The sequence below is a fragment of the Pelobates fuscus genome, chromosome 7, assembly GCF_036172605.1.
Source record: "Pelobates fuscus isolate aPelFus1 chromosome 7, aPelFus1.pri, whole genome shotgun sequence".
Classification (NCBI taxonomy): domain Eukaryota; kingdom Metazoa; phylum Chordata; class Amphibia; order Anura; family Pelobatidae; genus Pelobates; species Pelobates fuscus.
In genome coordinates this window covers 88,434,722-88,446,901 of record NC_086323.1, presented here as the reverse complement: position 1 = coordinate 88,446,901, position 12,180 = coordinate 88,434,722, and the positions used below count along the sequence as shown (strand labels likewise).

The following is a 12,180-nucleotide window of genomic DNA, read 5'->3' as shown; positions in this document are numbered from 1 at the left end:
ATCCCCATATGTATATGTTAGTGTTTTAATATTCATCCTAACAAGCATTTCTATTGAGTGAGTGCTTCTCTCGTCCGTACAAAGGCATTCCAAAGGGGTATTATGTGGAACTTCATAGAAGACAGATTGCATAAAATATAAGCAAATATAAGAGAAGTACATGTTACACAAATTAAGGGTTTAACCTTAATCTCTAATTTAAGTTTTAGCCTAGGTAATTAATTAATTAATGTTGTATTGATCCTTGTGTTTGTATGATGGTAGAGACCATCCTGGAGTGTTTGTGCCGCCTGATTTCTGGGACTACACACCAATCTCTCTGGCTGACCATGCAATAAGTATTTTGCAATTACATCTGTTTGGTCATTATCCATGCAGGCCGAAGAAACTGAGATACTTATTTATGAGGACATAAACTTTGCACGCAAGAACCTGGAAAGTCCTGAAGGTGCAGTGCTGTTTAATACCGCTGGTTCTGTAATAACCCTTTCAACCATTGGGGTGTTGCACAGAACATTGTGGTGAAAATCCAGCAAACAAAAGAAGAACTATGTGGAAGCTGACATTGTCTTGTTGTCAGCCATATTGCTACCCGTAGCCATTTTTATGGAACAAAATGTCTGGTGTCTAAACTGATTTCTTTATACTCTGTGAAAGACTTATTCTATTTTTCTGAACTATGCTGAACTATTGAACTATTTTTATTTTTATTTTTGTAGAGTTAGCCAAAGAGAGAGGAAGTGTTAGCTGACCCAGGGATGAATGTACTATGTGTGTTTTTGAAATATGATATATGTTGAGTGTGCCAAGGATGGATTCCCATGTTTTGAGGAACTGCGTGAGGATATGACTGGTTTTGACTGGACCTTTGGAATAGGGAAATGGTTAAAAGATATAGGACGCAAGGTCCTGGTTGTGCAATAATATATTTGCTATAAGCCCAAGTTCCATTCTGTCTTAAACATCCATTTTCTATATATCTGTCTGCAAAAGTATTAAGTGTCTTTTTTTTTTTTTCTGCTGAGTTTCTGTTTCTTGTAGACCACATGATTGCTTGGGAATGTTAACCGATAATATGAGCAATATATTGCTCAAAGAGGGGTAACAATTGTGATTATTGGGGCTCAGTTGGATGTAACACCGGGACAGATTGGCGTTATAAGCCACAGAATGCATTAGATAAAAAGGATAAGAATGGGAAGTCCCTCTTGACTAGAATGACCCTAACAAAGCCAGGTACATGTACCCCTACAGGGCAAACTGGGCACTCCATGAAATTTACCTTAAATATTGAAAACCCCAGTCCCGGAGATTAAGGTATTTATATTCTCAGTACCTTTTTAAGAGGAGACATTGGAGGTAATCAAGGAAAATTCCAGTTAAAAGATATGTGGAACTCCTCAGAATGGGAGAGCCTCACCTCTAGACAAACCCTTGTTAATCCTCTAAAGCCCCACATTCAAACCCTTGGTGATATGATGGCCATAGCAGATCCCACGTTTGAAGATACCATAGCGCTAGAAACAGGGTATACAGATACAAACCTATGGCTAGAATGGATGAGATATAATGCCCATTCCAATAACAGGTCAAACTGTTATGTATGTGGTAGTGCCAGACCTCATCTAGGAACCGTACCATTACATGTCCCTGATGAGTATTGGGAATGTTTCCTAAGCTTGTTTACAGGTACTACTGTTAATACTACAGGATGTGCAGAATGGAAGAGGGATCACCCTATTGGTGAACCCAAGTTTAAATTAAATGATGCTGTCTCATTATACCCTGGTAATTATACTTGTTTTCAGGGAAATAATGATGGTAAGGTGGGTAAACCATTTGATAACGTCTCTTCAGGATTCTGCTCTGCCTACAGTAATATTACCTTAGTGAATCAAACACAATCTGTGGGAGATGTTTATTGGATATGTGGAGATATGAAAATACGTTCTAGAATCCCCACACCTTGGAGAGGAGAATGTGCCCAGGCTAAAATAATCATGCCCCTCCATATATTTGGCGACTATCTCCCTGAAATTAAGGTTGTAACTGATTCCACAAGAAGGAAAATGGAATCCCCACAAGGTAGTTTCGACCCACATATATATCTAGATGCCATTGGTATTCCAAGAGGGGTCCCTAATGAATTTAAAGCTAGAGACGAGGTGGCAGCAGGATTTGAATTAATTTTTCCCATTATAACAGCTAACAAGAATGTTAACTGGATTAATTATAAATATTATAATCAGCAAAGATTTGTAAATTACACACGAGATGCATTACAAGGTCTTGCTGAACAATTACAGGCTACCTCACAAATTACTTTCCAGAATAGAATGGCCCTTGATATGATTTTAGCAGAAAAGGGAGGAGTCTGTAAATTACTTGACTCCGGTGTTTGTTGTACCTATATTCCAGAGAACACCGGCCCTAATGGTACAGTAACCCTAGCTATAAAGAAATTGGAAGACCTGTCCATAGAAATGAAAAGGAATTCAGGTATTGATCTCCCATGGGCAGATATGTTTAAGTTTGACAGTATCCTAGACTGGCTAAAGAATATTGCAATAATTATTGTTATGGTTCTGGTCTTTGCTCTACTTGTTTATGCTATTTTTAAGATTATTGTATTCTGCAGTTACAAACATACATGCGACACTGGTCCGGCAAAATCCCCAGCTTGATATGATGAATATCTCCAAATGTATACACATAACCAAAGCAATGGTAAACATGCTGATACATATCTATAAGTTTATGGTACTGGTCAGATGCCTAGCCCTATGCTATGGGAATAGGGGCCGAAGACATAATGAAAGACCTGCAGGATTGGCTAGCAATCCTGAATATACCATGGCAGATGGCTAGTTGTCTGACCAGGACTCCTTAAATAGGGTATGAGCAAAATATTGCTCAAAGAGGGGGAAATGAAGGAATATTACACATTAATCTGTCAGTATTGTATAAATTGAATTATTTAGTAAATGTAGTAGCAAGCTCTTTTGCAGAACCGCTTACAAAACATAACTGAAAGGAAGTCACAAGCTATAACAGTTTCTATGTAAAAGGATGCGCTTAACCACAATGTACATGTGATATTTTGTAAGAATAGATTACTGAATATTGAACATAACAGCAGAAACTACTTCCTCTTTTATGTATCTCGTGTAACCTTTTTGTAACCTTTTGTAACCAATATTCGTGACAAGTATTGTATAAATATAGAACATCTTGAATACATGATTAGAAGATTTGTGTAAAGCAAAGAGTGTGTGTCTGGTTATTACGCTTCCATAATTCTTCCCTGAATATTCAGCTGAAAATCGAGGACCGTGGACAGAGAGGGATCGAGTCACTAGACTAGCAGATTTACCTTTCAGGGACTTCTTTGTCTAAGTATTTTTTTATACGCTTGACACTTCTATACACTGGGTGGCGCTACCACCGTCAAGAAGTATACACCCCCATCACCAGAGATGGCTGCAGGCAATTGGCTCCATTTATGTAGGATCACAAGATCTCATGGTATTTTCCATAAACTTCTATGTTGTACTCTCACGCATGCATGAGAGTACAGCTGTGACCTAGCTCCAGGTGCTTCAGAGGAGGACCTGCCAGAATGTGATGGCAAGGACAGGTTAAGGTAAGTTAAACTGACCTTTCCATGCCCCATCAGACCATCAGTAGTGATGTCACCACTGGTGTTTTTGTAAATTATGCAAAGTCCTCGACGGGACTGGGGACAGTACCGCTTTAAAGGAACACACCAAGCACCCTAACTTATTGTAGTGGTTATGAAGACAGGAGTGCACTGGTATTCCATTAAATATATGCTGCTCCCTGCCCCTTCTGGTCTGTGAGCTGGAAGCTCTCTATTGAGTCTAACTAGTCCTGCATTGCAGGTCTTAGCTCAAGACAGCCAATTTAAGCTCCTAGCAGGAGTGTTCAGCTATCAGACTGGAAGGATAGAGGTGAAAGTAAGAATAATATAAAAATAAAAATGGATGAACCACAGGCAAGAAGTCAAAACATTTTGAAAAAGTTGACTACAATGAGTGTGGCAGGGCACTGCAGCATACTGTTATTCAGCTTGGACGGTTCCTTTATCAACTTGTCAGATGTTGAAAAAACAAAGAATCTAGCTTTTCAAGATTACAAGAGTTCTGGACAGACTAAGTAATCACCCTAATATCTTCCATCTATCATTCTGGTATATATGGACTCAGCCACTGGATGTAACATGTCTTGTATCAACCTGAATTAACCCTCTTCCTTTTTTGGATGTAGCCACAACATTGACATTTTCAAATTAGGAATTCCTGGTTTACTCCAACCATCATGACCACTTCTGCTTTTTTAAGTGGTCATGGTGGTAGGAGTCTGGATGTACAGCTTTCAGCTTGAAACACACTTTATTTTATGTGCCAGGGGAATTGCAAGTTGCACCCCTAGCACACATGGCTACCTGTTCAGGTAAGCATTATGTTAATTCTGTGTATAAAAAAAATAATTTTGTCAGTGCGCACTGCACATTGCCGACAGACATAACTGCACCTCCCTTGCAGAGAAACTCTTTTCGCCCTTTCCTTCCACACACCCTCCTCCTCCAGTCACTCTCTCCCTCTCTTCTGTCCTCCCTTTGCAAGCTCAGAGTGTGCACACCATAAGAGAAGCCTTTGATTGGTACTCAGCATGACTCCTGTGATGTCAGAAAGGGGGTTCCGAGCTGCACCGGGCAGTTTTCCTCTGTGCTGGATTAAGGTAAGTAAAACTCACCTTTAAAAGCTCTTCGAGTACTGACTATTCACACTAGCAGTGCCAGCTCTATACGACAAAATAGCGACATTTTCACACTAACCTAATCTAGGTTATTAACCTGTTATTGTTTCAAGTTGTCATGTTAGACCTAAACCTGTATCATACCTTCTCAAATAAGCTGAACTGACAAACTACTTGATAAGCGACAATTATATATATAAAAATGTGCAGAACCCTATAATGCCTGACTATTGTAACATGATGTTTAAATACATGTTTTCCTTGCTGTTGTGGCATGATAAGCATGACGTGTTCAACCCTTGCACAAATAAAATAAAGAATTTAAAAAAAAAAAAAAAAAAGCTCTTCGAGTATTTATTTGTGAGGAACCGAAAGACTAGTGTCTATAGGGCATTACTCTATTTTACACTAAAAAGTGTTGGAGTAACCATCAGAAGCCATAAAAGGAATACATAATCCTTCTGAACAACCCTCCCATAACCTCTTGGCATCCCTATGAAGGTGATACAGAGCAAGCAACCTTGTCCTTCTTACTGACATCTTAAAGGATCACTATAGGGTCAGGAACACAAACATGTATTTCTGACCCTATAGTGTTAAAACCACCAACTAGCTCCCCTGGGCCCCTCATGCCTCCATAAATATAGCAAGATCTTACTGTATTCAAGCCTGAAGCTGTAACTCTGCATGCTGTTTGCCTAAAAAAAATCAACAAAAAACAAGCAGTCTGCTGACATCAGAAGTGATAGTTTGATCCAATCACAGTGCTTCCCCATAGGATTGGCTGAGACTGACAAAGAGGCAGATCAGGGGCAGAGCCAGCATTATTCAAACAAAGACCTGGACAATTGGCATCTCTTCATAGAGATGAATTGAATAAATGAATTCAGTGTCTACAAGCAGAGGGAGGAGATGCTGAATGTTTGGATGCATTGTAGGCAGCCATGACCCAGGAAGGATCTCTAACAGCTATCTGAGGAGTGGCCAGTGAAGTTATCACTAGGCTGTAATGTAAACACTGCATTTTCTCTGAAAAGACTGTGTTTACAGCAAAAAGCCTGAAGGTAATAATTCTACTCACTAGAACAAATTCAATAAGCTGTAGTTGTTCTGGTGACTATAGTGTCCCTTTAACCTTCATGTGTATTCCCTACCACCTGTTCTGGGTAGATCCCTAGACTGCCTGAAACAGTGCTCTGCTGGGAGTAACCCTGTACTGTGTACGCACTCATACTCGACAATGCTTGACAGCTGTTTCTTAGCAATCAACTTGGTAACGAGCCCGTGTTGGGAGGAAAAGAGTTAACGAGGCACTGCAAGTATGCATATGTTAAGTGCAATATGAAGAGATTTAGTTATGCTGCATTTTTATCAATATTAATTTGTACAGTACTTAGTAATAATAATACATTTTGCTCCACAATCTGTTTTTTTCTGTCCCTTTCTCCAAGCAAAATATTTGTTTACATCTTTGCACCAAACATATGTATGTATGTACATCATGACTTGAGAGTTATAGTACAGCTGTTTCTACAGTAGCAAGATGGCAACTGAGCTGCTACTGCTACAATCCCTTGAAGCTCCTATTTAGTAATTAGCTGTGCTAGGCTCAGGAGTACTTTAGCAAGTTGAGTATAACGGTTGAGTAAGGCACATTCTGGTTTAGTAGGACCAGACACCACACAAGCTAAGGAATTGCTCCAAATTCAAATGTGAGAATTTACATTTTTATTATTTTTAATATATAGGTATGTGCATACTTCATTGCGTTATTTATATAAGGTATTTTATAAAAATATCAACTCAAGCCCTAAGGGTCCATTTAATAAATAAAAATAAAATAAATGACCATCTAAAAATTATGAAATCATATATATGATATGTAATATGTTTGTCTATATTTCTCATAATTTCCTAGTTTTTCTATGGCTCTTGTAATATATTATACATTACAGAATAATGTGCAATATATATACAGAATAATGCTTACCACTTAACAAAGCAAGTATCATGATTGTTGCTGTTGGTTAGACATTGTGCACTGCCACTTTTAATTACCTGCTCCATTGTCCAGAAGCTCCATAATCTCCACATTTCCATTATCTGATTCAATAATTGCTGTTACGTTAACTCCTGTCACTGGCATTAGCCCCTGCTTTACTAATGCATAAACAACCATTGGATTAGGATAAGAATTCGTCTCCTTGTTCATGTGGGCATTGGCAATAATTGGAGGGATAGAGAAATCAGCCGCCTTGGAATTTACTATGATACCTAGAACTTGGTTTAATGTATTATTATTGCAAATCCTGTAAAGCCAAGGTCCCCTCTAGAAAAGAAAAAAAAAAAAGATTATAACATTTCAAAACATATCTCCATATTGTAACACATACTGAGGCTCAACTCTTCTTAACTCATTTGCATCCATTTGTTTTACAATTTACTTACATTTCAAACAGAAAATGCACATGCCATTATACTTTAGCCTACCTCTGCTGTTCCTGGGATTTCAAGTCTAGACAATTTGGATGTTACATCACTGGAAAACTGCTCAGTAGTATATATTTTTCTCTTGGGATCTTGTAAACGGATAGATGGCACTGAATCTTGCCAAGTAACTAGGAAAAATGTTTCATTTCCTACAGTGAGATCGATGTAAACTGTTCCACTCAAACACTCATTAGGTTGAATTTTTATAGCACTGCTTTCTAGCTGTAGAAAAAAAAACAAGACATGTTTTAATGAAATTTTACATTTCAAATGTATCATTTTAAATGTATTCTTGATTGTATAAATAACTTTATTTTATTAAATAAATTATGTAGGCTCATTACTTTGTATAAACTTTAAAAATATTTTTTTAATTTTTATTTGTTTAGCCAAAAGTATTATATAATTTGAAATACTTACTTATTCAAAAATGTTAAAGGCCTAAAACATAATGTATGTTCTATACTAGGAATAACATGTTAACATTTTTATGTCTTATGTAATATGTGCATTTGTTTTTACTGGTCCTCTTTCTATCTATCTATCTATCTATCTATCTTATTATTATTATTATTATTATTATTATTATTATTATTATTATTATTATTATTTAATTCCACATCAGAACAACTGTTTATATTTTATTTACACTAAATAATCATTAACCACATAACTTCTAGAAATTTTGCACTTATTAATTCAAGAGAAAACACATGCACAATTCAGGTTATTATTAGAATGGTATATATTAATTTAACCCCTTAAAGGGAAACTCCAGTGTCAGGAAAACAATCCGTTTTCCTGGCACTGGAGGGTCCCTCTCCCTCCCACCCCCAATCCCCAGTTGCTGAAGGGGTGAAAACCCCTTCAGTGACTTACCAGAGGCAGCGACAGGTCCCACGTCGCTGCTTCCTCCTCCCCCGCCACTCCTCCTTCTGCTTACGTCGGCCGGTGGGCGAGACTGATCTCGCCCGCCGGCCGAGGAGACCTAATGCGCATGCGCGGCAATGCCGCGCATGTGCATTAGCGCACCCCATAGGAAAGCATTGAAAATTAATTTCAATACTTCCCTATGAGGAATAGAGCGACGCTGGAGGTCCTCACACAGCGTGAGGACGTCCAGCGACGCTCTAGCACAGAAAACCTGTGCTATAGAGCAGGAAGTGTCCTCTAGTGGCTGTCTAATAGACAGCCACTAGGGGAGGACTTAACCCTGCAAGGTAATTATTGCAGTTTAAAAAAAAAACTGCAATAATTACACTTGCAGGGTTAAGGGTAGTGGGAGTTGGCACCCAGACCACTCCAATGAGCAGAAGTGGTCTGGGTGCCTGGAGTGTCCCTTTAAGGACCAAACTTCTGGAATAAAAGGGAATCATGACATGTCACACATGTCATGTGTCCTTAAGGGGTTAAAGGATTTGGCCATAAAGTTATGCACTGTATGACCTGGAACATATTTTTGTAGTGTACTCAAAGCAATACATAGTGCTGTCCAAGGATAATAAACTATTCAATTTAAAGGGACACTCCAGGCACCCAGACCACTTCTGCTCATTGGAGTGGTCTGGGTGCCAACTCCCACTACCCCTAACCCTGCAAGTGTAATTATTGCAGTTTTTTTTTTAAACTGCAATAATTACCTTGCAGGGTTAAGTCCTCCCCTAGTGGCTGTCTATTAGACAGCCACTAGAGGACACTTCCTGCTCTATAGCACAGGTTTTCTGTGCTAGAGCGTCGCTGGACGTCCTCACGCTGTGTGAGGACCTCCAGCGTCGCTCTATTCCCCATAGGGAAGCATTGAAATTCATTTTCAATGCTTTCCTACGGGGTGCGCTAATGCGCATGCGTGGCATTGCCGCGCATGCGCATTAGGTCTCCTCGGCCGGCGGGCGAGATCAGTCTCGTCCCACCGGCCGACGTAAGCAGAAGGAGGAGCGGCGGGGGAGGAGGAAGCAGCGACGTGGGACCTGTCGCTGCCTCTGGTAAGTCACTGAAGGGGTTTTCACCCCTTCAGCGATTGGGGGGTGGGAGGGAGAGGGACCCTCCAGTGCCAGGAAAACGGATTGTTTTCCTGGCACTGGAGTTTCCCTTTAACAGAATTTTCACAATTACATTTTTGTGTTCGTTTCATTTGTAGATACACTGAACCCCTTCATTTCTTTGTAATTTTCTGTGAGTTCCCAAAATATTAAAATTCTGAAAACTTGGGAATTGTATTTTTTTTTTTAACTCGTTCACTAGTAAGTGACTTTTATGAACTAAAAATGCAAAACTAGTAGGAATGCATATGCACATAAACCTAGGAGAAAACAATATTTTGTTGTAGAATGCTGTTCAATGATAGTGAAATCATATATTTATGAAATTTACATAATTACATTTTTGTGTTTATTAGTTCTATTAATAAAGATTAGAAATATTTTGTAACACATGTATCTCTCTGCTATGTTAATTCTGAACAGAAATGTGTAAGGTATGGGGTAGGTTAGTGTAAATTTAGTACTGCATTGGAAAATCCCTTTAACTATAAGCCCTCAATACAAATTCTCACTTTTTGGCTGACTTGTGCAAGCAAGACAGACCCAAATCATGGGCATACACATGTGCACCATGAAGTAGCCCTGAAAAACTCTATACAAACTGTTCACTAAGCTGTACATTGTGTACAACCTGATAGCATCCTTCGTGTTTCTGCTATTACTTTATAGTTTAGTTCCAATAATTTTATATGATGAGTGTAATTGCTTCTGCACAGAAGTTTATGGGATGAGATCAAACATCATAATCCAGAATAATTAGCTGCTGTTTGTTGGATCTTCTACCTGGTAAGTGATGGGTGTCCATGAAGCTGAATTTAGCTTTTTTATACAGGTATTGTTTGGTATGTTTTTTTATTTGAATATTTTTCATTTTATTCAATTCAGCTTTTGCATATATATATATATATATATATATATATATATATATATATATATATATATTAAGAATATGTCATAACATATCAAAATATTAATATTAATTTATCATTTATGATTTATATTTTTCATAATATTAAATAATTTTAAAAATGTATCCAAAAATATTAAATTATTTAAAAAGCTTATTGAACTATATTAAGTTAAGTAAAAAAAAAAAATAGGTGTGTAAACGTACAGTCAAAGTCCGAATTTTTGGTGGCTGTGCAATAAGGAAGGACCTTGTTCAGCAGACCAAATTCCAATATCAAAAAGACAGATGACTCAGCACATGGCAATGTGGTATAATGGTGGTTCTATTCAGGCATCAAACAGTATCTGTCTTTTTTAATTTATAAATAAATAAATATTAAATAGAGGCCATAATAGTAAAAATATGTCACCTGTATAGACTTCTTAAAAACGTCGCCATCTGCTGCTGAAATCCCACTGAAAGCATCAATCAGTCCGTTAGCATCCACCATGTCTGATGCTAGAAATTGCAATCCTCCTAAAAGACAATAGTTCTGGATAATTTGTTGTAAAAATTACATATTAAAATAACTTATTGATACTATGGAATTTAGCATGTTAATTCTATTTATTATGACTGACAGCAACACATTGCTTTTTTACATTTTTAGGATGTGTAAGTAAAACTGCCACGAAGCTGCATCCCTGTGGTCTTGTTGAAGACTGACTTTGTTCAATTTAAAAAAAAAAAACTGTTGGAAGCACAATGCTCCACAAAATTATGTGGTACCACGACACAATAGGAGACTGTCACTTCTTAAATGACTGAGCAATCTGAATCTACCTGTTGAGCTGTCCAAAAAACACATTTTAGATTGAAGATGGTCAGGATTTATCAGAGCACTCTAAGATATTTTTAATTTTAGGTTGTGGAGACTGTACTAAGATTATAGGTTTCATTGAAGAACCCTGACAAAATGATCCAGGCTCAAATTTCTCACTGATTAGTTTCTATTGACTAATGTGTCTAAAGCAGGAAAGCACTAATGAAACACATATATGAATATCATGTGCATATTATTATTACTGCCATTTATTAAGTGCCAACATATTCTGCAGTGCTCTACAATTGGGTATAAAGACAGTACAACATAAACAGACCAATACAAAAGGTAAAGAGGACCCTGTCTGTGAACTGGGATCTAGCCACTTAAGCTCTATTATACAGAGTACTGTGCTAGATAATCTGCGAGTTTACAATCTAAAGATTGAAATGGGGAAAAGAGGTAGCAGGGATGATTTGGATATGATGGTCAGGGAGAATTAAAAGGATAATTGCAGCCACTGGTTACATGTAAAGAGTTTAGTAGGTTAATGAGCGTGAGCTTAAAAAGCATTATCTAAACCTAGAAGAAACCATTGATTGATTCCTATGGGATTTTTTTTTAATTTAACCACATAAAGCCTACAAATAAAAAATAACATACAATATATTATCACAGTTAAATGTTAACTATTTCAAATTCTAATAGAATAAAGACAGGCAAAATTATTAAAAATACGAAACATTAAAATGTGAATAGAGCAGATTCATTTCATCTACCTTGCAGGCCTCCCAACTGTTCCCATTTGCAATGTAAAGTCCCTATTTTAATGTCCTGATTTTCCAGGTATTCTTGGGCAGCACAGTGTGAACGCATTATTAGATGCACTTGCACAATCATACGGGCAGTGGGACTATGCAGAGAGCGCTTCAGCAGTGCTCTCTGCATGGTCTTCTACTTAGGGGGCTGGCTGGACAGGCTAGACTGAAGTTGACACTATGAGAAGGTCTATTTTATTTTCTGGTGATGTTTGGACCATTGTGGACGTCACCAGTGATGCAAGCTGTGTCACTAGCAATCCCCATACCATACCTCTCAATGTTGGGAGGTATGATCTTGGCTCCCTGTCAGTCTACTAGGAACTCTACCCTTTTCTGTTA

General features: G+C 37.8%; 1 protein-coding gene across 1 annotated transcript in view; it reads right to left on the bottom strand.

Moving 5' to 3' along the window:
• The window catches only part of LOC134567985 (calcium-activated chloride channel regulator 1-like), a 48,657-nt gene that overhangs the window by 20,185 nt on the left and 16,292 nt on the right, over positions 1-12,180 (bottom strand). The window contains exons 9-11 of the mRNA XM_063426186.1: positions 10,628-10,734; positions 7,270-7,491; positions 6,838-7,108 (exon numbers count right to left, since the gene is read on the bottom strand). Of these exons, the coding sequence (XP_063282256.1) occupies positions 6,838-7,108; positions 7,270-7,491; positions 10,628-10,734 (600 nt within the window). The remainder of the gene's footprint in view (positions 1-6,837; positions 7,109-7,269; positions 7,492-10,627; positions 10,735-12,180) is intronic.